This window comes from Trifolium pratense, linkage group LG1 (genome assembly GCF_020283565.1).
Source record: "Trifolium pratense cultivar HEN17-A07 linkage group LG1, ARS_RC_1.1, whole genome shotgun sequence".
Lineage (NCBI taxonomy): Eukaryota > Viridiplantae > Streptophyta > Magnoliopsida > Fabales > Fabaceae > Trifolium > Trifolium pratense.
This window is the reverse complement of record NC_060059.1, coordinates 920,570-943,848: the sequence shown is the minus strand read 5'-3', so window position 1 is coordinate 943,848 and position 23,279 is coordinate 920,570. Positions and strand designations below refer to the sequence as shown.

Here is a 23,279-nt window from a genome sequence, read left to right as displayed (position 1 = left end):
CAAGCAGGATAGTTTTTGGAATTGAGTTTGATGGGTAGTTGAGTGTTGGTATTGAATTCAATAAGATCTGTTTGTGAGGAAGAGGTGAGAGAAGTTTGGTCGGCCATTTTTTCTTCTTTTGGATCGTGAAAAGCTTATTAGGCTAGGATAGGTAAGCTGATACCATAAAGATGTTGTAAGGCTATATCTTTTCCATTTATCTCAATATGTATATATACAGGTAATTGCCAATTTACATGTGCTTAGTTTGACAACTAAGTGATTACAAATAATTATATAATAATAACAAATGATATTGCAATGATTACAAATAATATTCTATTAATTGATAATAATAGTGTGAGATATTTGTGATCAATGTTGGTTAAGATATTGCTCCTTTAGATTTGTGATTAACGATCATATAGTTAAGGATTAAAATGATCTTTTGAACAATATAAAATTAAAATATCTCTAAACAACCAAAATATTAATTAAGCCTAACAATAATCACGTCCACATCCAAAAAAGAATCACGTTCACAAAATTCAATTTGAGACTAAAAAAGTTCAAAACTAATGCAAGTAACCTCCTCCTATTTTGAGCAAAATAGTAACTTTAAGAAAATATATTTTTGATTGATGAGCCTCATCATAAGAAATGCAAAATACTACTAGTTGCTAAAATCCCTAGTTTTGGTCCCAAAAAAGATTAAGGGATAGTTGAGAAAGAAGAGGAACAAACAAGAAATTTTTGCATGGTCTCTCTTAACACTTAATCCTTAAACCAACCAAAACTCGACACATCATTTAATTAGAAATATAACAACATGAAATTTATTTATCTTATTCGATCATACCTTAGAATAGTTCTAGACTAAATCCTCCAATTTATGCAAACTCCATTGTAGAAAGTGAATAGGGAGAACCCGAGATTTGCTAATATGGAGAATATTGAGAAATATACGAACTCAAACGTTTTTTATCCGACAAAAGGACTAATTAGTAATATATTGGAGATAGTTCATCGAAATTATTCATTAAAAAATCATCACAAACAAATTAGGTATCTCAAAAAAAAAAAAAAAAACACCATAGTTTAAACAATCTTAACATTTTGAAAAGAAAAGAACAATCCATAAATTTATTTTTGGTCACATATCAACATTCCTTCTTGAGGAAAACACTTGTCAACACCTTCTTTGATTGTAGCGAAGCCTTGAGCAATTTGATACCCTATTAGAAAAATATAAAAGCATAAACAAAAATTAAAAATACAATACATGAAATGTCTCTATATACTATAACAAGAGAATACATGTAACAATATCATACTTACCTCATCCAGCCCTAATTCAACCACCATGTCTTGCAAGGAACTAATCTTTGATAAATTGAACTTATTAACTACGTCAATTACTGAAGTAACAGGTTGAATAACTAAATCATCCATCACCAAGAAAGTTGCATTATTTTTCACAAATCCATTAAGAATCGAAGAAGTATTCTCTTCAGCAACATCGTTAGTGACAAGTTCACTAGTTGTTTCATGGTTCATAGCTATATTGCACCGAGAGCAAATAGTTGTCTTATCACTTGTTACATCTATGCTACAAAAATTTGGGCATGCATAAAATAGAGTATGTCGTGCCAACTCATCCTCTTCCTCATAATCCTCCGGATCCAACTCGTTCACGAGAAGAAAGTCGGAGATTCCTGATGAATTGTCGTCCGGTGTTGGAAAAAGGTTACAAAATTCATTTGAAGAGATTGAAGCCATTGGATTTAAGAGATGATCCTTAGATTGTTGTGGATGCATGTATATCTCATCGAGGTCTTGGACACTTTGATACACATTTTCTATGCTACCATTACCAACCGTGCCCTTGTTTCTAATGAGCTTTACCACAGTGCCTAAAGGCAAGGTTAGTAAGTAGAAAAGAAAATCTACAACGGGTTTTGATGTTTCAGCAAAGAGAACTTTGTCATTCTTAGTGTCAATAACAAGCCTCATGGTCAATTTGGGGCTAGGCATTTTGAATTTTGATTTTAATTATTTCTTTTGAAATATGCATAGGTCAAAAAAAAAACAATATGAAAGTGAGAGGCTATTAATTCGTTTAAATAGAAGAAGATTTGGAAAGGATGCCGTTCTACTAATTGGGGATCAGATGCATGTATATAGGCATTCAGTTGGTGGTCCAAAAATTATACGGACCCTGACTCACTAATATCAGAATATCACGTTTTTTCTTTTTTTTTTTACTATTGAGAATATCAAGATTTTTTTTTTTTTACAAAAACAAGCTTATTTGGAATTTGGCGACTAGCAATAAAATGAAACATTTGAGCTAAGTCGTGAGTAACTCGATTAATTTGTCGCCATACATACCTGATTCTACAATTTTCATATAAATTAACTAGACTTCGACATCAATCAATGATAGCTCCGATATAATTCTTTTGCTTGGACCGGAAAGCTTGCACAACCTGAAAGACAATCTGTTTCAACAACGTAAAAGTAGCACTATCTTGTAGCTATTCAAGCGCATCTAGCATACCTTTTTCTTCTTCTTCAGCTATAGTGAGTATCAAGATTTGTTGTAGTGTTATATATATATATTTTTTTTAATTTTTTGGTGGACATTTTATTTAGATGTGTACCGATATATTTGTCGAGGTAGACAATTGAGATAGTTCACAAATTATAGTGCTTATTAATTAAACAAGGGAATAGCTTTTTTTCCGGCGCAAAACATTTTATATAAATAAATAAATTTTTACATATTATTATAAGTTTTTCGATGTATCTTATGAAAAAATAGTTTATAAAAATATAATCTTTGTGAGTGAAAACTTATAAACTAACATAAAAACTTATTTATTTTGCTCCCTTCCACATTTAAAATTTCAAAATAGGACTATTATTTTTAGTTAGAAATATTTTGTATTAAGAATTAACAATTTTTTAAAACTTATAGAAAAATTCGGTTATAAAAAACTATTTTAAAGGAATTTAGTTTAGCATAACTTTTTTTTTCTTTTTTTTTAGCTTATGCAAACAACTTATGCAATATAAATCAGATTTTATGTTATTTTATAAATTCATAAAAGTCAAAATTGTATTTTTATAAGCTATTTTATCATAAACTAGCTTGAAAAGCTTATAATAATACATAAAAATTTCATAAGCTGTTTGCATAAGCTCAAAAAAAAATGAAAAAAAGTTAGGTTAAACGGTACCTTAAATCTATTTCAAAGCTAGTATAATTAAATCTACGTTGAAAGTAGAAATAGTACAATAATCAAGGAATAAGGATGATAGTTCATCTAATTGATCGTTCACGACGAAATACAAAGTAAAGCATTGCAAGCAGACACAGTGTTTAAACAGTACTAAGATTAGGAATAAACTAGACAAAAAAAACCAAAATCTCATGTTCTTAGCTTCTGGTTCATAACATTAGCAGCAACAACAACAAAAATAGCTGGCTTCATAGCATTGTGAAGGTCCTCAGTCCTAGCACATCACTTTTCCTTCCTAAGAAAAACACTTGTCAAGACCATTTTTGATTGCAGAGAAGCCTTGAGCAACTTGATACCCTGTAACAAAAATACAATAAACTGTAAATACAATAAAATGTAAATCAAAAACACTAGTCATTGGCCATTATTGTATTATATACTAACCTCATCCATCCCCATCTCAACCACTTTTTCTTGTAAGGTACCAATTTCTTTGACATTGAATTTGTTCAACAGTGTGATGCTAGAAATTGTTGACATGGGTTGAATCACCAAATCATCCATCACCATAAAAGTTATAACATCTTTCACAAAACCATCCTTAATATTGTAAACTTTCTTTTCAGCAACCTTCTTATTTCCGACATAACCTACTTCACGATTCATATAATTCCCGCAACCAGTACTGTAGCCAGGACGGCCAGGACGGCCAGGACATATAGTAATGGTATCATATGCCACCTGATAACCACATCTATTTGGGCATATGTATAACTTAGTTCCATCGTCATGATCATTTTGGGCATTGTAATCGTTTTGGGTAAGGAATCCAGATATTTCAGTTGCAGAGCTTTGACCTTTGGGGTTTAACAGAATCTCCTTAGTTTGGTTTGGTAGCATGTAATTCTGGTTGAGGTTTTCAACACTCTCATACAGATTTCCTAAGCTACCAACCATGCCATTTGTGGTTAGCAGCTTCACTACTGTACCGATTGGCAAGTATAGTAAGTTGAACAGAAAATCTATGACAGCTTTTGAAGCTTCAGCAAAGAGAACTTTGTCATTCTTTGTATCTATGAGAAGTTTCAGGGACACTTTGGAGTTGGAGGAAGATGAAGCCATGTTAAAGTGAATGGTTTACTAGCTAGCTAAGTAAAGAGTGCATTAGAACAATGAAACATGTTAGTCATTTTATACACACAATTAATTAATTAATTAATCAATTAATTAAACAGGAGAAGAAGATATATGTAAAATCGTAAAAGTAACTTACTCATTAATGTGCCAAGGTCAAGAGATTACTGTCCTTTTAACGGGGATTGGTTATTATACATAACATAAGCTATCCTTATGCACCATGCATAAGTTACTTAGTGCACCCCCCAAATTACTTGTGCACCCCCCAAATTACTAGCACACCCTCAAATTTCTCATGCACCCCCCAAATTACTTGCGCACCCCCCAAATTTCTCATGCACCCCCAAAATTTCTCGCACACCCCCAATATGACTTTTGCCCCCCAATTTTATTTTTTTGGTCCCCTCCACATTTCTAGCCTAAACCATTTTATTGTGGGAATGGTTTCAGAGATATGCACTCCAAAACCATTAAGTGTATAAGATGGTTTTAGAGTACAACCCTATAATTAGAATACAAACAATAATTGTGATTTGAAACCATTTAACCAACATAATAGTTTCCAGAATTTTTAAAACCATATAAACACACATAAAACCATTTTACAATACAAATGGTTTCAGTGTATAACTATCTGAAACCATTTAACCAACATAAGACTAAGTGCAATGGTGGGTGTTTAAAACACCCTCCACATCATCTTCTCTCTCTTCCACATAATACCTCAACACCTCATTCAACTTTTACCACTCCAATAGTTTTTGTTTTAAACACTCTACCCCACCACTTTATCTACCCCACCACTTTTTATTTCATATTCTTATTTAAATTTATATTTATGTTTTTATCATTTTACATAAAATTATAATTATCGATTTATATTAAATTACAATTATACGATAAAAATAATCGATTAAAATTAATTATCAATTATAATTAATTAAACTCCCGGTTACAATTATAATAAAAACACATAAATAACGTAATTATTACAATGCGAATAATTTAAAATACAATACAACACACAAATAACGTAATTATTACGATACAAATCTTCTTAATCACGAATATGATTAAGATGATGAAAAATATGATTTTTTTTCTGTGTCCAAATGAAACGAACCAAGTCTCTATTTATAGAGAAAAAAAAATCATGAATTTTGATATAAAAATAAAAAAATAAAAAATTAATTTGGACCGAAATAATTGAGTTTAAAGTATTAAATGGATAAAAATCCAACCGAACCAATCAGGAGACGCCACGTGGCGCCCCTTATCCAAAGCTGCCTTCTCTCTCTTTCCATTCTGCGCGCCACTCTCCCTTGTCGCGCGTGCATGCCACGCGCCTGAAGAAGACCAAATTGCAACGGGACGCGTGTCCCTGTGTGGGCCATTCTGCAGGCATTAAACTCTGTTGGAGGGTTTAATCTCCTCTCTCCTCCAACTCAATTTCAACACCTGTTTAAACACCCATTGTAGTGGTTTTGCATGTTTAAAACACCCCCTCTCAACACCCATTGCAGCTAGTCTAATGGTTTCCAGAATTTTTAAAACCATAAAAACACACATAAAACCATTTTACAATACAAATGGTTTCAGTGTATAACTATCTGAAACCATTTAACCAGCATAATGGTTTCCAGAATTTTTGAAACCATAAAAACACACATAAAACCATTTTACAATACAAATGGTTTTAGTGTATAACTATCTGAAACCATTTAACTGGTTTTAAATAATGATTATAATTGTACCAAAAAAAAACAATTATGATTCTAATTATAGGTTGTACTTCAAAACCATCTTATGCACTTAATGGTTTTGGAGTGTATATTTTTGAAACCATTCCCACAGCAAAATGGTTTAGGCTTGAAATATGGGGGGTTAAAAAAAAATTGGGCACACAAGTCATCTGGGGGGTGCGTGAAAAATTTTGGGGGGTGCGCTAGAAATTTTGGGGTGCGCGAGAAATTGGGGGGTGCATGAGAAATTTGGGGGGGTGCATGAGAAATTTGGGGGTGCGCGAGTAATTTGGGGGGTACGTGAGAAATTTGGGGGGTGTGAGTGTGTGAGTTGAGATTGGCTAGGATTATTACATGTGGATGCTCAATCTAATGGATGTTATTGACTTATGTACCATGCATAAGGATTAGACTTATGTATAATAACTTCTCCCCTTTTTACGGTATAGTACTACTCATTAGAAATGAGAAAATAGGTTGGGCATGTTAGATCAACCCGTTTAAGGAATTTTAATTTTTTTTTTTTTTTGAAGGAGGGAATTTAAATTTGTTGTTGTATTAGTATTATGAAATTACATGAAATAATTAATCCTGATCTTTGATTTAAGATTGAACGATACAAATTATACTTTTTTTTTTTTTGAACGATACAAATTATACATATATATTAAAACATGGGACGATTGAGGTTGTAGCTACCACAATCATATGTCTTGTTGGTTTTAATATAGATATTTTATGATGTATTATAAACTTTCAAACGATTATTTTTGTAAACTCAATATAGATACATAATTTTGTTATATAAAATGTTCTTTGTAAATAAAATTTTATTTTATTTTTTAAAAAAGTCGGGGTTGACGGCATGCCCACAATTGAAAGGGGCAGGGTAAGATACTCAACTCACTACCTCTAGTTGGCCTGCCCAACACCATTTTTTATAGGTTGCTGGCGGGGCGGATTGTGTCGGGACCGGTTGCCCTTTTTTAGCTTGTTTTCCTATTGGAACGTTTTAATAATATTCTAAACATACATACGAAAAATTATTCAAAAATATAAGTTGTCTTAATAATAACAATTAAAATATTAAAATTGAGTGCGGAATAATTTTGTTGGGACTAGAAATTTAATAAAATTTGAGTAAAAATTAAATTTAAAATATTGTTATTTTATAGGAAAAAAAAAACATATTTAACTATAATCAAGCAAAAACACTTATTTTAAAACGAAAGTAGGATGATTTTTTATTATTTTTTTGGTCAAGATAGGTTGATCTATTCTAAGTTCTAACAACTTATATTCAAAACGTACTTATCAGCAAAACCCATAAAACATAGAAAAATTACCACACAACTTGTGACTTACAAGAATTTAACCCTTCTATTTGATCACACACATGTTTATAAAAAGTAAAATAAATAAATAAATAATTGTGACGCTGGAGTATTTTTTCGGGCAGTCTAGTCAAAAATTTCAAATACTACTACTTGTAGTTGAATTGAGATGACCAGTTGAGATGATACACCAACCTCAAACATAGTGCGAACTGCAAACTGCAAAACTCAGACTGACAGAATCAAAGAGTGACGCAAAGAAGATCCCAATTCAGAGGGAAATACCACTCTCCTAGTGGCTAGTACTATATTCTTTGAATTGCATTGGTATTTAGCATAGAAAAAAAAAATTTCCTCATTTAGCCTATATGGATATTGGGCAGGGCTAGCCCATCGGATTTTGGGCTGACCCATTAGTTCATCATTTAAGAAATTTTTTTTTCAACCCAACAATCTTCACTCTACCCCAACATATTTTTCAAAATATCCGGTATACCCTTATAAAAAAATTAGTATATTTTAATAATTTTTTTGTCGTATTATACTGTTCCGGTAGACTGTTTCATCCTCCCAAAAAACTGTTCCGGTAAGTATTTATCTATACCGGTATGTTAATTTTACCGGTACACTTTTTAAAAAGTGTTCCGGTATGTTAATTTTACCGGTACACCTTTTAATAAGTGTTCCGGTGTTGATTTTACCAGTATAAGTGTTCCGGTATGTAAAAGAATAAAACTTGTAATAATGATGAAATTAAAAATAAGCAATTCAAATCAAAGCATAATTGCCAGGTCTATTTTGTCTTTGAAGATAAATGCATCATACAATTTTTAGATGCTATTCTTGGATTGACAAAAAGCAGAGTGTTATATATATATATATATATATATATATATATATATATATATATATATATGGAGAATGTTAACTTGTGCCCTTAAGGCACATGTTAAGGAAGCAAAAATAGAAATTATTAAATGCTAATTTGTGCATTTTGACTTTTGAAGCATTAAATTTCTTGTATCATTAAATGTTAAATTTCTATTTTGGTATATCTTAACATGTGCCTTAAGGGCACATGTTAACAAGACCCTATATATATATATATATATATATATCAATCGTCTGTAATCAAAAGCTGTTTTACATCCATTTTGCTGAATTTTGGGAAGGAGAAAAGTGCATACATTTTGAAAAGATAGGTATTACTACCTCTGTTCTTCCCTTAAGTATAGGCTTCCCAACTAGTAACTCTGCAAAGACACAACCAACACTCCAAATATCCACAGATGGACCATAATCTGTTGAACCAAACAAAAGTTCTGGAGGACGGTACCATAACGTGACAACGCGACTAGTTAGTGGCTGCTTGTTCCCGTAACTACAGACATTCGCCAATCCAAAATCTGCTACCTTTAATATCCCTTCATTATTCACCAGAAGATTTGACCCTTTAATGTCCCGGTGCATTACACCCCTTGAGTGACAGTGCTCAAGACCAGATAACAACTGTTTCATGTAGCATTTGATCTGCACAACAAAATCATTTTGTCCTTTTAATCAATCTTTCATCACAATTCATAACCAAAGTTTTAAACTATTGTTGCCAATATTCATAAGGGAAAGCTAAGTTAAGCTAAGGTAAGCTAAAAATACCTGTGATTCAGTAAAGTTGATTTCTGGTTTTGACAAGAGCCATTTAACATCATGCTCCATGTACTCAAATACAAGGTAGATGCTACAAGACAATCTTGAAGTAATCAAGCCTTCCAGTTTAATGATATTGGGATGATCAAGCCTTCTAAGAATCAATATTTCTCGTGCCATAAACCGTACACTTTCTGGCTCAAAATTGTCAAATCTCACCTTCTTTAAAGCCACTATCTTCCCCGTCTCAATCTCCTTCGCTCGGAAAACACTGCTATATGTTCCCTGCCCAATCTATTCATACAGGTTCCAAATAAACACCAATTGTCAAGAGATCGGTGTTTAAATTACTACAAGAGATTGGTGTTTAAATTATTACAAGAGATTTGTGGTGATTCTGGAGCACAAGAGATCGGTGTTTAAATTATTACAAGAGATTGGTGTTTAAATGGAACACTTACCGGAACACTTATTAAAACCAAGTGTACCGGTAAAATCAACACCGGAACACTTAATAAAAGGTGTACCGGTAAAATTAACATACCGGAACACTTTTTAAAAAGTGTACCGGTAAAATTAACATACCGGTATAGATAAATACTTACCGGAACTGTTTTTTGGGAGGATGAAACAGTCTACCGGAACAGTATAATACGACAAAAAAAAATTATTAAAATATACTAATTTTTTATAAGGGTATACCGGGTATTTTGAAAAATATGTTAGGGTAGAGTGAAGATTGTTGGGGTAGAAAAAAAAAATTTCCATCATTTAATTGATATATATACATTTATGTGATTTTTGTAAAAATAATATTACTGAAAAATTATCATTTAATTGATAAATTATTATAAAAAATCTATTTAAATATGTTAGTTTAATAAAATGGGATATATTTACCTAAAATGAGAGTTTAATTGATATTTAGTGTAACAGCCCGAGACCCTTTTTTACGTATTTAGTAGGCAATCTCGGCTGTCACCTCACGATTTTCTCCACCCCCTCTTTAGTGGAGTTTTTGTCTTCCGTGAAAATGGAACAACGTATATGGGGTTCAAACTACATATCAAGTGGTGTGGTGCAACCTTTTTTTTTTTTAAATACCATAAATACCTTTAGTAGTTTTTATTTTATTTTACTATTTTCCCCCTCTTTTTAACTTCTATAACTTTACTACTCCTCTTTCCTTTAAAAAAAATCTATATTTTCTTAACTTCAATAGCTTCTTTTATTCGATAAAAAAAAATTGTTGTAAATGTATATGAAAAATCAAGAATATAATATTTTACATGAATCAGTGGAATATAAAAAAGTGAATCACATAGAGGGTCACAACAACTTAAGACTCACAAGAATTTAACCTTTTTATTTTCTTTTGGTTACATTTAACCCTTCTATATAAACACACACATATTTATTTATATAAAAAGTTAAAAAAATTTAAAAATAAATAAAAATACATATTTTTATGTATATAAAAATGATAAAATAATTGTGACGTTGGAGTATTTTTCCCAGCAATCTAGTCAAAAATCTCAAATACAGTACTACAGTACTTCTAGTTGAGTTGAGATGATACACCAATCAACCTCAAATAGAGTGCAAATTGCAAAAGTCACACTGACATAATTAGGGTGACGCAAAGAAGATCCCAATCCAGAGGGAAATATACTGGTACTGAATATTGGAGAAGGAGGGAGTAAGAAGGAGGGAGTAATAGTTAGCAAGATCCATGCATTAGAAATTACTGTATTAGAAATAAGTATGGGTTTAACTCATGCTCTTTTTGGTATTTTCTTAGTTATAAATATTTGTCAACATCATCTTATATTTGATATGGGACTTTTTAACAATATGTGTATAATCTCATTTCCATTTCTGTTAAAAAAAAGTTCATCAACCACTTGATTTTAGTATGCATTTCTTAGTTAAGATTAAATTTTATGAAATTCCAAGTTCGAGTGATTAATAATTTATGATTTGAAATCGCAATAGAATAAATACTAACAATAAAAAGAGTATGCATCAAAGAAACAAAACATTAAAAAGAGCAGAAATCATCACAAACAAACTAGGGAGCCAAAAATAAAAATGGCAGTCATCTTAACATTTTGAAGCTAAAAACATAAAAAGATCCTTCAAATTCTCAGGGTCACATATCACTCAATTTTCCTTCTTGATAAAAACACTAGTTAAAACCATCTTTGATCTCAGAGAAGCCTTCAACAACTTGATACCCTATTAGAAAAATATAAAAGGCATGTCAGTCTAAAAAAATTAAATCCGTAGAATAATATTTATACAGAAATAACAACCAAAGAAAGAACTAACGAGCACAAATTACAATACATCAACATAAACAATACTAAAAAAAAAATAGATATAAAAAAAAGAAGATTGCAAGTGACAATAATACTTACCTCATTTAGTCCTAATTCAACCACCATTTCTTGCAAGGCACCAAACTCTTTGATATTGAACTTGTTGTTAAGTAAGGTAACCATTGATATAGCTGAACTCAAGGGTTGAATAACTAAATCATCCATCACCAAAAAAGTTACATTATCTTTCACCAACCCATCCTTAGTGTTAAGTGCCACATATTTTGGTAGGCTCATAGCTATGTTGCACCGAGAACAAATAGTTGTTCCATCACATGTCACATCATCGCCACATTTATTTGGGCACAAATAATACACGGTACATCCTAAGTTTTCCTCCTCCATCTCATCCTCGTAATCGTCATCCTCCTCTTCCTCTTCCTCCTCCTCCATCTCATCCTCGTAATCGCCATCCTCCTCCATCTCATCCTCCTCATCATCGTCATCCTCCTCCGTCTCATCCTCATCCTCATCATCATCATCATCTTCTTCATTGTCGTCATCCTCCTCCTCCTCCTCCTCATCGTCATCCTCCTCGTCATCCTGATCCTCCTTGTCCAACTCGGCCATAATAAGAAAGTGTGAAGAGTTCATAGGTTTGTTGTGGACTATGGGAAAAAGATTACAGAATTCATGTGAAGAGATTGCAGCAGTTGGATTTAAGAGAAGATCCTTGGATTGTTGTGGATGCATGTATGTTTCATTGAGGTCTTGAAAGCTTTGATAAACGTTTTCTATGCTACCAACCATGCCATTTTTGCTTATGAGCTTTACTACAGTGGCTAAAGGCAAGGATAGAATGTGGAAAAGAAAGTCCACTACAGCTTTTGATGCTTCAGCAAAGAGAACTTTCTCATTTTTTGTGTCAATGAGAAGTTTCATCGTCAATTTGGAGTTGGAGGAAGATGAAGAAGCCATTTTGAATTTTGAAAATATCAACACAATACAATACAACACGGGAGGGGGAGGTTACTCATTTATATATGCAGATTTCAAGGGGTTTCGTTTGCACAATTATGGGAGATGCATGTATATATGTGTGTAGTAAATAGGATTAGGAAGGGCTTTAATTCTGCTAAAAATAAGAAGAGCTTTAATTTGGATTGGAAATTAAATCCCTATGTTTTGGGAATGGATGAATCAATTATTATCCATTTCATGGAAAAACGTTAAAAACAATTTTCAGATAGGGAGAGAGAAAGCAAATTAATGGACTAAATTTTATAGGAATACGAGAAAATAATTTTTGAAAAAGATAAATATTTTATTTTCCTTATAATATGGGATGAAGGGACTATTAGTTTCAGATACCCAGAGTCTTCGATCGTGGTCTATAAAATACTACAAAAGTTTGTCTCTAAATCTGTAATAGTTGAATCCAATTTTATGTTATCAATAGTTTTCTATATAAAATAAGCTTAAGCATCACAAATCCATAGTGTAACAATACGAGACTAGTGAACAAATCTTATTATTGAATCAAATACAATAATAACTTACAACATGATTATTATTGTGCATTCACCAGAGCGTTAAACATTCATTGACCAGGCATTGTAGATAAACATTAGTTACTTTCAACAACTGTCTAAACTTATTAGACAGATGAAGCATGTTAAAGTTATTGGTCAAAGCATGAACCTGGTCCAATAGGAGCAGTTCTGGCATAAAAATTTGTTACAGGAGCAGCCGGAACCCCTCTTCTATTCAACAGACATCTGAAGTATTGCAACCGCGGAAATGCAGTTGAGTTACTATTTCCACCTGAAGTATATTGTGTCGGACTCCACAAACGTTCTGTTGGAAACAAATTAATTGATTAGTTTTTCATAATCAAATCAAATTCAGCAGCCTAACTTTTCAACCACTACCCTTCACCCATCTTCCCAAAAAGTATACATATTTAATAGTAAAGGAAAATGATAAAGAGAAGAGGCACTTCTACATAAGACAAGATTGACAGATATACAAGCATATACACACATGTACCTATTCTAAATCCACAAATAGTGGACTGTGTATTGTATACACACGCACACGAGCTATATAGCACATACACATCAGATTTAAGGCGTGTCTGAGTGTCTAACTGGCACAAGTTAGTGTCCAACATCAACACAGCACCGACATGGGTGGTTACGTATAATCACTTCCATTTTCTCAAAATATTATTAGCATTTGTATGTCGGTGTGTCCATGTCTGTGTCAGTGCTTCATGGCACAAGACATGAGCCTTTCGCATGTTTGCTTCTATACTATATAGTTAACTATAAATGGGAATGATACTCAATTTTACCGGACTAATTGTAATTAAATATGTGATTAAATATAATGCAGCTATGATGAAGACGAACAACTTTGGATTAGAAAGACAACTAACCTGCTGCTGCTGCAGCTCGAGGCCATATTGTTTGCTGAACATCTGATGTATCAGCTCTCTCAGCCCACATGCAAACTTCTCCTCCAAGCACAAGTTTTTGTTGAGAAGCTTCATGTATTCCTTCTAGCGGCTCAGCATTATATACAACATCCCAAGGTACATCTATGTGGTCAAGATACCAGACACCTTGGTTACTGAAAATACACCTTAAGCCTCTTGCAACAACCTTTGGGCAAACCCCGGGTCCCAGCCTATACATTAATTACTTGAAATACTTTAGAGCCGAGTCATTTGAGATTCATGCAAAAATAAAACTACATGGACGAGAATTCACCAGTTATGCACTACGGTCCGCGGATGGAGCTTTCTGGGAAACGTATTGAAGGTTTCTTCCCTGATAAGTTACATAAAATGGTTGCATCTCAAAAATATGACCATAATTTAAGAATATGAAATAGTAAACTGAAGTAGTAAAGACGATATAAATAAAGATCATACCAGTTCACAGGACTCCAGTTTTTCAATAGAGCCATACTTTGGGCCTTCAGTACAAAATATTGGTAAGCATCATTAGCTGTCATGTTGTGAACCTGAAGCCTGCATTGGAGATATAGTTGCGTCTGAATATTGTGCTTGTGATAATTTTCTCTGACCACCAGATATGGGCAAAAGAATCTTTTCTAGGTTGAAATTCACATTTTCAATTTAATTTGAGTTTCCATAGCTTGAGGGATTTAATGAATTTAAAGCTTTAGGCAACAAAAAATCATCATATAATGTAATGAACAAGTGTAGAAGGTTAAAATGTGTACCATTTATTCACATGAGTAGTATTGGTCCAGCAATCTGTTAAAATGAATAGGGATTTCTTATAAATTAGGATCGATACAAAGTGGTTTATAACATGCACTAAACTAATTTCTATTTTTTTTATTATGATCGTAATCATTTTGAGTGGTTCTTTAACAAGCTGATATAATAAAGCCGTGCTTACTGACCTGTATTCACCTCATCGCCACCCAAGTGAAATAGTTCAAAGGGAAATATTTTCCTGATATCTGTAAATTTAGAAAAGGACCACGTGAAAAAAAAATTAATTTACGACTAGGCTCAGCATAAAATTGATAATTTTGTAGGTTAGAGAAAACGACAAGGAAGAACAGAAGAAGAAGCAAGGTTACGCATTAGTACATTTATACATGTTTTATAGGAACTTAACCTGTCATAATGCCAGAAAGGACATCAAAGGTAAACTTCTTTGTAACGTCTAGCGGGCTCCTACATGTGGGTGACGGCCAAATATCTGGATATCCGGCACCCCTAAACAGAAACAGAAAATAACAACTTTAAAATATTTCTGGTTTACAATGCTAGCTGTCGGTAGAAATAATAAACTGAAAGACTCAACTTTATTGAAAGAAACATTTACAACAAATTATAAAAGAAACATAGTTTTTGCAGATTTCCATGTATTCATTTTCAATTTCAACATTAGTATAAGTTATAAGAATATCAGGTTAAGAGAAAATTGAGCATGACATAAGCTTTACCATGATTCTGCATGACCAGGGACATCCACTTCTGCCATCACATTTATGCCTGTGATAAACCACACAAATAGAAACTTCTGTTACTTGCAATGATCAAAACTACAAAATGTTGTGAATAATATGAAATAGAAATTGTGTCAAAAAAAAAAATATGAAATAGAAATTTCGGAGGATTTGGAGATACCTCACCTCTCATTTTGGAAAAGCTGTATACCATGACAAAATAAAAAATGAAAAGAAAACAGTGTTAGTCAGCCTTAGATTAAGAAAGCCAATTCAAAGAAGGTAACACGAATGAAAAGGCATTGGTCAGAATATTATTATATTATGAAAAAGATGAAAAATTGGAACAAGGCGAGGCGAATCTTACTTGACAATGTCATATGCATCCTCTACTGTGTAACGTTCCCACTTTGAGTACGAACCTTTCCACAATTTTGGATATGTAGGTACTTCAAGAGGAAACGATTGTGTGTCTACGATATGCCAATGCAAAACATTCTACCATGCAAAAATAATAATTGTATCAGCCTTACATAAAAATAGCATAGTATGCTAGTTTTGGAGCCGGATTTAGTATCAAATTGTCACAAACGAACAAGAGGGAAATAAAAATAAACTCATTATATTTATCTTACAAATTTGGCGTAGGACATAGATTCAATTATCTGCTTAATTACATCAATCGGTAAATAGTGCCTTGATGTATCTGCAACAACAAAGAAGCCAAAGACGTGGGTGAATAACCTATGATCAAAGCATACGACACTCACCAAATATAGACTTGTGTCTTTTACAATATATATTGGCTCACCCAACAAGAGGCCGCGATATGGAAATCTCGGTTTATCTCGGATGGACACAGGTGCCTTGTATATTTGTACTGTTTTAGTTGAATAATCAAATGAACACAACTGGCTGAACGTCTGGACAGTAAAAAAGAGGGAATCGGTGAAATAAGTCACGTATAACTTGACAAATAACAAGTTTGTCAGTCATTTGTGTCAAATTTTATATTGGGCCTAACTCATCCTCACAAAACCGGCTTGTAAGGTGAGGGTTGCCAAAGCTATATAAACGCTACACAGGCCATATCTCTTAGCAATGTGGGACTAAATCCACCCCTTCACACCCAACACAATGAAGGTGTTGGAGGCTGCAATGAAGGCAACTCAAATGCCGCAATTAGGCGGATGGGGGCGGACCGCAATGAAGGCGGAATATCCAACACACCCCCTCACGCTCAGGCTCAATGGGCCTGAAGCGTGGACGATGCGGGAAGCCCAACAATAGATCTAGGATAGGCTCTGATACCATGTCAAATTTTATATTGGGCCTAACTCATCCTCACAAAACTGGCTTGTAAGGTGAGGGTTGCCAAAGCTATATAAACGCTACACAGGCCATATCTCTTAGCAATGTGGGACTAAATCCACCCCTTCACACCCAACACAATGAAGGTGTTGGAGGCTGCAATGAAGGCAACTCAAATGCCGCAATTAGGCGGATGGGGGCGGACCGCAATGAAGGCGGAATATCCAACAATTTGGAATCTATGTCACCTGCTATGTCCTCAATACTCGTTGACAAACACAACAACAGTAGTTCAGTTTTCATTTTCAAGGAAAACGACTTTAAGCAACTTAATATCCATATCAGTAGGTGAATACAATACATGTTAGGATTCAAAACTCCACAGTTTTACGAGTGTCAAGTTGCCAACATAGAGGTAATGAGGTATAAGAGAAAAAAAAAAAAAAAATACTGGTATATTATTTCAAACTTCTGAAATCATAATCTTAACTAGCATACATGAACAGAACTGATTATGGTGTTGCCAATCACAGGACAAAATACAAACTTTTTTTTTAACAGCAAAATATATGAAGATTAATCAATTAAAAGCACAAGATATGCCTAAGTTGCAGAAAGAATGCAGGTTTCCTACAAGAGGCTTACAGGAAAAACAAGAAATCTAAGGGAAAGAAAGTAGCATCGCCTACATCTCAAAAGTTATAAAACACTCCAACACAAAAGCACTAGAACATCATAAAAAACTTTAACCCTTCCTAACACCAATTAAACCGCAAAAAAAATAAAGGCAGGGTCCCAAATCCATATCAGCACAGCGAGACACAGCCATCAAAGAGCAAAACAACACATTGAAAATGAAGATTGCGCCCAAAAACAATTAAAACTTATTTAAATAGTAAAAAATTAAACTTTGCCTAGTAGTAATATCTAGTAGTATCTAAACTCATTTCAATTATATATGAAAATAATGTCATCCAAGCATCATAAGTTTGCAATATACAAGAAAAATTGTTCTCTTTTCAAATTCAAATATCCATCTCTTGTGCCACCCTCTCTTCCTCCCCTTCAAAGTCTCCAATTATTTAGAAAAAAATATCATATGATTGAGTTGAAAATTGTAAACATACCTCTAATCCACGCAATACACCAAAAACAGTATTTGCCTGCATTAAAAAAAAGTTCACAAAATTATATGACTAACAATCATCTGAAAATGACCTTAACACAACATATCATATTCATGACTTTCTCTTAAACAAAAAATTCCAATTTTTCAGTCAAAACAAAAATCCAGTTTATTTGTTTTGTTCCATTCCAATTTCCACCAATAAGAAGTGAAACACAACATAAGACAATCTGAGTCAAATTTAAAGAAATTCCGTTGACCAAAAAAACAGAACACTTCAATCAACTAGTGCTTGAAATTATATACAAATTGAATAAAACATATATAATTATAAAATGAAATCACAACAAAGTTATTAGAATCAGACAACAATATATAAAAACATCATCAGATATTAGAATTCAACAACAAATAATGTTCAGAAAAACAAAACAAAAACCACACCTCAATTGTGATTCCCCCAGAACCTGAAACTTTTGCAACAAACAAATTATAGCTTTCATCTACTCCAAGTTGAAGCTGCAACAAAAATTTCCCAAATCTCAAAATCTAAACTTTTTCAAAACCCAGAAAATAAAATCAATGCTATTGCTACAATTAACCCACCTCTTCACTTTTGGAACGAACAACAACATTCAATTTTGTAACATCATAAGCAACATTTACAGTTCTAAGAAAACCGTAGCTGTTACTGTTCTTAAACACTATTCCTTTGTATCTATCAAAAGCAGCTCGAACAATTGGTGAAGCAGCACCGTTTCCAGTAAGGGAAAGTGTTGGATCAACAGAAAGAGTTTCATTACCAAATGAGAATTTTGCAGGAAGAGGCCAAATGAATGGAAGTGAATTATGAGGTTGTAAGATTCTTGCTCCAAATGATTGAGAAATGAAGAATGCAAAAGCAATAGTAATGAATAATGTGTGTGAAGTTGATGTGTTTGTGAGGCTTGTGGGTTTCTTGCAGTACCACCAAGCCATGGTAATGGTTCTACTATGAAACTATGAAATGAAAACTATACTATGAGAGAGAGAGAGAGAGAGAGAGAGAGAGAGAGAGAGTAATATGGTTTGGTTTTGAGGCGTTGTTGAACAAACATTGATCTGAGACAAAAAGGTGAATAGAGTTACACAAACACGTGAGTGAGAGAGAGATTGAGATTCACTAGTGGTAACATATTTGACCCACTAATTTAAGACTTGGACGATTTATATTTCAACTCAGTTTTATGAAGTGAATCAATCTCGACAATTTATTTTGATCGGACGGTTGACGATTATAACTGTGTCACGCATTTACATCAGAAAAGCTAATTGAGTGAGGGAGTGAATATTGGATAATGTTTTTTATGAATGAAACATTAATGGGATGGTCACCTAACACCTTATTCTTGCAAACAACCAAATTTTTTGGCAACTTTTTTATGCCTAGATGCAGAAATTAATTCCCTTGAATTAAGTAGAGTGCAAAGGATGACAAAAATATATTTCAAAATAATTTAACATTGCAGCATTCTCAAGATCTATGCTGTCTTCGTTCGTGATCATATTGGGCGAAAGATCGGAACACAACCAATTAAAATAATACACATTATTAAAATTAAAATAAATAAATTAGGACCATCTCTCTTACTAGTTAGTATTAACCAATCCTCTCCCACTTTGTTCTACCTAACGCACCATTTTGGGCTATATCCTCTTGTCTCTTCTATGTATTGTCAAATTTTCTTCTCTTTTGTGACTTGCTGTATATATTGGTCATAATCTTCATGCGTTGTAGTTTCAATTCAATGTAAGAGAATTTTTCCATTTAATTTTGATTTGATGAATTTGGGGACAGAATTTTAGAAAGATTATTATTTATTAATTTGATCTCATATTCGTTTTGAAATTTACTTACTTGTATTTTGCGGATGTGATACAATTGAAATATGGTGGTGGTGATTGATTCATGCATGGGAAAGACAATACTCCGTATTTCCTTGTGAGGAAAGTCAGGAAACAGTTGTAAGTTGTAACCAATGAGCGGCTATGGGTGCAAATAGTAATTGTCCATCAGTTAAAAGGAAAGTGTATAAATTATGAAATTATACAAAATAAAATATAAATTTCGGATAAATTACTATAGTCTATTAGAATAATTATCTTCCATCTTTATAAATTATCAACCCATCCAAGCTTAATTCACTAACCCTAATTCACCCAAACCTAATAACCCATTTTTCCAAACCTTTTGTTAATGATTTTTCTTATAAAAAAGATCTTTTTTTTTTCTTTCAAATTATTCCGTATAAAAAGGATCGGAGGATTATTAAATTAGAAGTAAATTGATAGAAAATTAGAAATCCCTACGTCATATATTCTTGTAAAAAAAAACCCTAACATCATATTACTTTTCAAAACAAAACTTTGCCGTGTCACATTTGCTTCACTGAGACGATGATGAAGGCCGTAAGTCAGAACTATAACGACGATGACGATGAAATTAAAGACAGACTCAGTGATTTGTCTAATGGTGTTTTACTTCACATACTCTCCTTTTCCGACGCAAAACATGCAGTACAAACTTGTATACTTTCTAAAAGATGGAAAAATCTCTGGAAGACTCTCCCTAACCTTACATTAAATTCTCAACGTTTTTGTTATTATACGGATTTCGACAAATTCATCTATAAGATTTTGTCTCTACGCAATGGCTCAACCGCACTGCACTCCTTTGATATTTTCCATGCCGGTATCATGGATCATCAACTACTCCAAAGGATTGTGAAATATGCTGTTTCACATCATGTCCAGCAGTTAAAGATGGATATAAATTGTGATGATCAATGTCTTCATTCTTCCATCTTTTCATGTGGCACTTTAACATCTCTTCAACTTTATTTTAGCTTTTATCCAAACAAAACATTATTTCCCAATTCATTGAATTTGCCTGCATTAACCAACTTGTCTCTACTAGGCTTTATCTTTTGCGTTGATGATCATGGTCGTGTTGATCCCTTTTCGAAATTTAACAGATTGGATAGTTTGTACATTAACGCTTGTATTGTTGATGATAGTCAACAAAGTCTTTGCATATCGAGTGCCACACTTACCAAATTAAGAATACACACCAATTTAGTTTGCCCTAACATGAAATTTCAGTTATCCACTCCAAGTCTTTGTACCTTTGTTTATTTAGGTACTCCTCTTCAGAAACTTTGCGGGAACATGAACAATCTCTCTTCCGTCAAGCATGTAAATATTGTTGATGTCACCTCCTTATCTGATCAGAATACCCCTTTGGTTCTACTCAATTGGCTGGTTGAGCTTGCTAATATCGAATCATTGACAGTTTCTTTAAATACTCTTACGGTAAGTTAGGGAATATTTACTTTTATTGTACCGACACTTTTTTCAGTACTTGCTAATTTGGAGTCTTCCTTAATTGATTAGGTGCTCTCTTTAGTTCCTGATTTATTGAAGGTTGAATTCCCTTCCTTGTATGACTTGAAGTCATTGAAAGTAATAACGACGCATTCACATTCATCTATACCGAAGGAAATAGTGAACTTTTTGCTTCAAAATGCACCATCCGCAAAGGTGACCTCTCATAATTGGTTAAGGTAAATTTCCATTCAACTTGTTAAACACAACATTTTTCGTTTGGTTTTTGACTTCTCTTTTTTATTTTTTTTGTTTCCCTCGGTTCCCATTTACATATTTGATAGAATGTTGATTATATTGTCTAATTCTTTGATTCATATTTTCCTTTTTCATTTGTGCCTGTTTTGGTTTTCCATTTGTGTGCAACATAGCACCTTTAAACTTTTAAAGGTGTTGAGTTAAAGGATTGACTTCTCATTTTCTGAATTTGTGGGGAAGTGAATACCAAGCTCATACTGTTAATGGTTTTACTTTTTCAGTGAAGGCATTGACCAAGTTCACACAAGTTTTGAATAGAGAATGGAATGAAGAGTGAGTCCTGAAAGCATGGATGCACTATATACAACAACACTCATGCCAAGACAAACCTTAATTACTACTAGATAGCATGTTTATGATAGTATTTATTTTCTTGCATTTGACAAACTTTGGTTCCTAATTTGTTTCACGTCTTCTACTTTTAGGATATTTATTTATTTGAATTTTTCTTCTTTCTAAAATCAGCACACTCAATCAATATCAGAAAGCCTTGCATGACAAGCTTCTCTATGTTTCAGCAAGTAATTAAGAGTTGGTTTGGTTTTGTGATTAACATGAATTTCTAAATTCCTTAACTATATGATAATCAAAGATATCAACATTTTTTTTTATATGCAAAATTACTAGCAATTTTCTATAAACTTGTGCATAATAAAATGTTGGATTTATCATTCATAAATTGATTCATTAGATTAATGAAAGTTTCAAATTCCCAGTTATATGTGGTCTGTGTATTGGCCTAAGGGAAGAATAGAAAGCAGATTTAGAAAGTACTTATTTGATCATCAATAAGTTATCTTCGATCTTATGGAATCCTGTATCAATAACTTGTGAATGTTTTCTTGGGAAGCATAATAACTGGAACTGCATTTGAGCAACTGTATGCTTTTCTTCACCAGTCACCTACACAGATTCCTAGAACAATTGGAGTTTCCATTCCAATGAAGACTACCTTCTTTATGACGCACATAATGGTTGATGGCTGGGCTGGAATTGCCGGTGAAATTCTCAGATTAAAGTCATTGGTTATATATCATCTCAAGAATGTGTTCATAGTTAAAACCGAGAGAGATTGAAGAAAGGCCTTGGATCCTGGGACTATGGACTATCCCGAAACTCTTCCAAGCCTTCAAATTATATTTCCTTCTTGGCATTGTGTATGCTGTGGTGACTCCAATCCTTCTTCCTTTCATACTAGTCACCTTTGCCTTCGCATATTCGGTTTATCGTCAGATAATCAAAGTCTACAATCAACAGTATGAAAGTGCTGCTGCATTTTGGCCACAAGTTCACAGCCGCATTATCGCAAGCTTAATAATATCACAGCTGCTTCTGTTAGGCTTGCTTAGCACCAAAAAGGCAGCTAGGTCTACACCTTTGCTTGTGTTGTTACCAATATTGACATTTGCATTTCACAAGTATTGCAAGAATCGTTTCGAGCCAGCATTTAGGAAGTACCATGTCGAGGAAGCAATGACTAAGGATATATTGGAGAAAACAACAGAACCTGACCTAAACATAAAAGCATATTTAGCAGATACTTACTTGCATCCAATCTTAAGATCATCTGAAGTTGAAGAAGAGGAATTAGTTGAACTCGAAACGGTTGAAGTGAGAGTAGATAAATTCCAAACTCATCATGTTGCTAGTGAAACAATGAGTGAATCAAGTTCACCTTCACCACCTCATTACAATGACTGCCCTTTACCACCTGAGTATTATTACCATCACACATCCCCTCCACATTATAACTATCAATATCA

The 23,279-nt window shown here is 33.2% G+C and overlaps 4 protein-coding genes across 5 annotated transcripts; all 4 read right to left on the bottom strand.

Annotated features, from left to right (window-relative positions):
- Window positions 1-1,139: 1,139 nt before the first annotated feature.
- LOC123910840 lies at window positions 1,140-2,013 on the bottom strand. The gene is made up of 2 exons (XM_045962119.1): window positions 1,318-2,013; window positions 1,140-1,214 (listed from the first exon to the last, which is right to left on the bottom strand). The coding sequence occupies exons 1-2, from the start codon at window positions 2,011-2,013 to the stop codon at window positions 1,140-1,142; spliced, it is 771 nt and encodes a 256-aa protein (XP_045818075.1).
- Window positions 2,014-8,552: 6,539 nt separating this feature from the next.
- LOC123884762 (protein IMPAIRED IN BABA-INDUCED STERILITY 1-like) lies at window positions 8,553-9,564 on the bottom strand. Of its 2 annotated transcripts, XM_045933974.1 has the most exons (3): window positions 9,187-9,564; window positions 9,094-9,129; window positions 8,553-8,967 (listed from the first exon to the last, which is right to left on the bottom strand). In XM_045933974.1, exons 1-3 carry the CDS (start codon window positions 9,262-9,264, stop codon window positions 8,581-8,583), a joined length of 501 nt encoding a protein of 166 aa, XP_045789930.1. In that variant the 5' UTR covers window positions 9,265-9,564; the 3' UTR covers window positions 8,553-8,580. The 2 variants fall into 2 exon arrangements, with proteins under 2 accessions (XP_045789930.1, XP_045789920.1); XM_045933964.1 differs by having other exon boundaries at window positions 9,094-9,561.
- A 1,574-nt stretch (window positions 9,565-11,138) lies between these two features.
- LOC123902687 lies at window positions 11,139-11,831 on the bottom strand. Its single transcript, XM_045952471.1, has 2 exons — window positions 11,505-11,831; window positions 11,139-11,322 (listed from the first exon to the last, which is right to left on the bottom strand). Exons 1-2 carry the CDS (start codon window positions 11,808-11,810, stop codon window positions 11,248-11,250), a joined length of 381 nt encoding a protein of 126 aa, XP_045808427.1. The 5' UTR covers window positions 11,811-11,831; the 3' UTR covers window positions 11,139-11,247.
- Window positions 11,832-12,920: 1,089 nt separating this feature from the next.
- On the bottom strand, window positions 12,921-18,909 carry LOC123902635 (beta-hexosaminidase 1-like). The gene is made up of 15 exons (XM_045952404.1): window positions 18,442-18,909; window positions 18,280-18,354; window positions 17,837-17,872; window positions 16,210-16,321; window positions 16,034-16,104; window positions 15,766-15,896; window positions 15,585-15,601; window positions 15,396-15,444; window positions 15,065-15,165; window positions 14,844-14,903; window positions 14,658-14,691; window positions 14,344-14,442; window positions 14,180-14,239; window positions 13,846-14,096; window positions 12,921-13,262 (listed from the first exon to the last, which is right to left on the bottom strand). Exons 1-15 carry the CDS (start codon window positions 18,811-18,813, stop codon window positions 13,087-13,089), a joined length of 1,644 nt encoding a protein of 547 aa, XP_045808360.1. The 5' UTR covers window positions 18,814-18,909; the 3' UTR covers window positions 12,921-13,086.
- Window positions 18,910-23,279: the final 4,370 nt, after the last annotated feature.

What these genes read in the sequence shown, in the direction of transcription:
- LOC123910840 (XM_045962119.1), bottom strand. Translation starts at nt 2,013, where the DNA reads ATGCCTAGCCCCAAATTGACCATGAGGCTTGTTATTGACACTAAGAAT. An exon ending in TTGAATTAGGGCTGGATGAG is followed by an intron (nt 1,215 to 1,317) that starts GTAAGTATGATA and finishes TTTTTCTAATAG; the next exon opens with GGTATCAAATTGCTCAAGGC.
- LOC123884762 (XM_045933964.1), bottom strand. Translation starts at nt 9,264, where the DNA reads ATGGCACGAGAAATATTGATTCTTAGAAGGCTTGATCATCCCAATATC. An exon ending in TCAACTTTACTGAATCACAG is followed by an intron (nt 8,968 to 9,093) that starts GTATTTTTAGCT and finishes TTTGTTGTGCAG; the next exon opens with ATCAAATGCTACATGAAACA.
- LOC123902687 (XM_045952471.1), bottom strand. Translation starts at nt 11,810, where the DNA reads ATGGAGGAGGAAAACTTAGGATGTACCGTGTATTATTTGTGCCCAAAT. An exon ending in TTGAATTAGGACTAAATGAG is followed by an intron (nt 11,323 to 11,504) that starts GTAAGTATTATT and finishes TTTTTCTAATAG; the next exon opens with GGTATCAAGTTGTTGAAGGC.
- LOC123902635 (XM_045952404.1), bottom strand. Translation starts at nt 18,813, where the DNA reads ATGGCTTGGTGGTACTGCAAGAAACCCACAAGCCTCACAAACACATCA. An exon ending in GTGTATTGCGTGGATTAGAG is followed by an intron (nt 16,322 to 17,836) that starts GTATGTTTACAA and finishes TTTACTGTCCAG; the next exon opens with ACGTTCAGCCAGTTGTGTTC. An exon ending in CGGACCGTAGTGCATAACTG is followed by an intron (nt 14,097 to 14,179) that starts GTGAATTCTCGT and finishes ATTAATGTATAG; the next exon opens with GCTGGGACCCGGGGTTTGCC.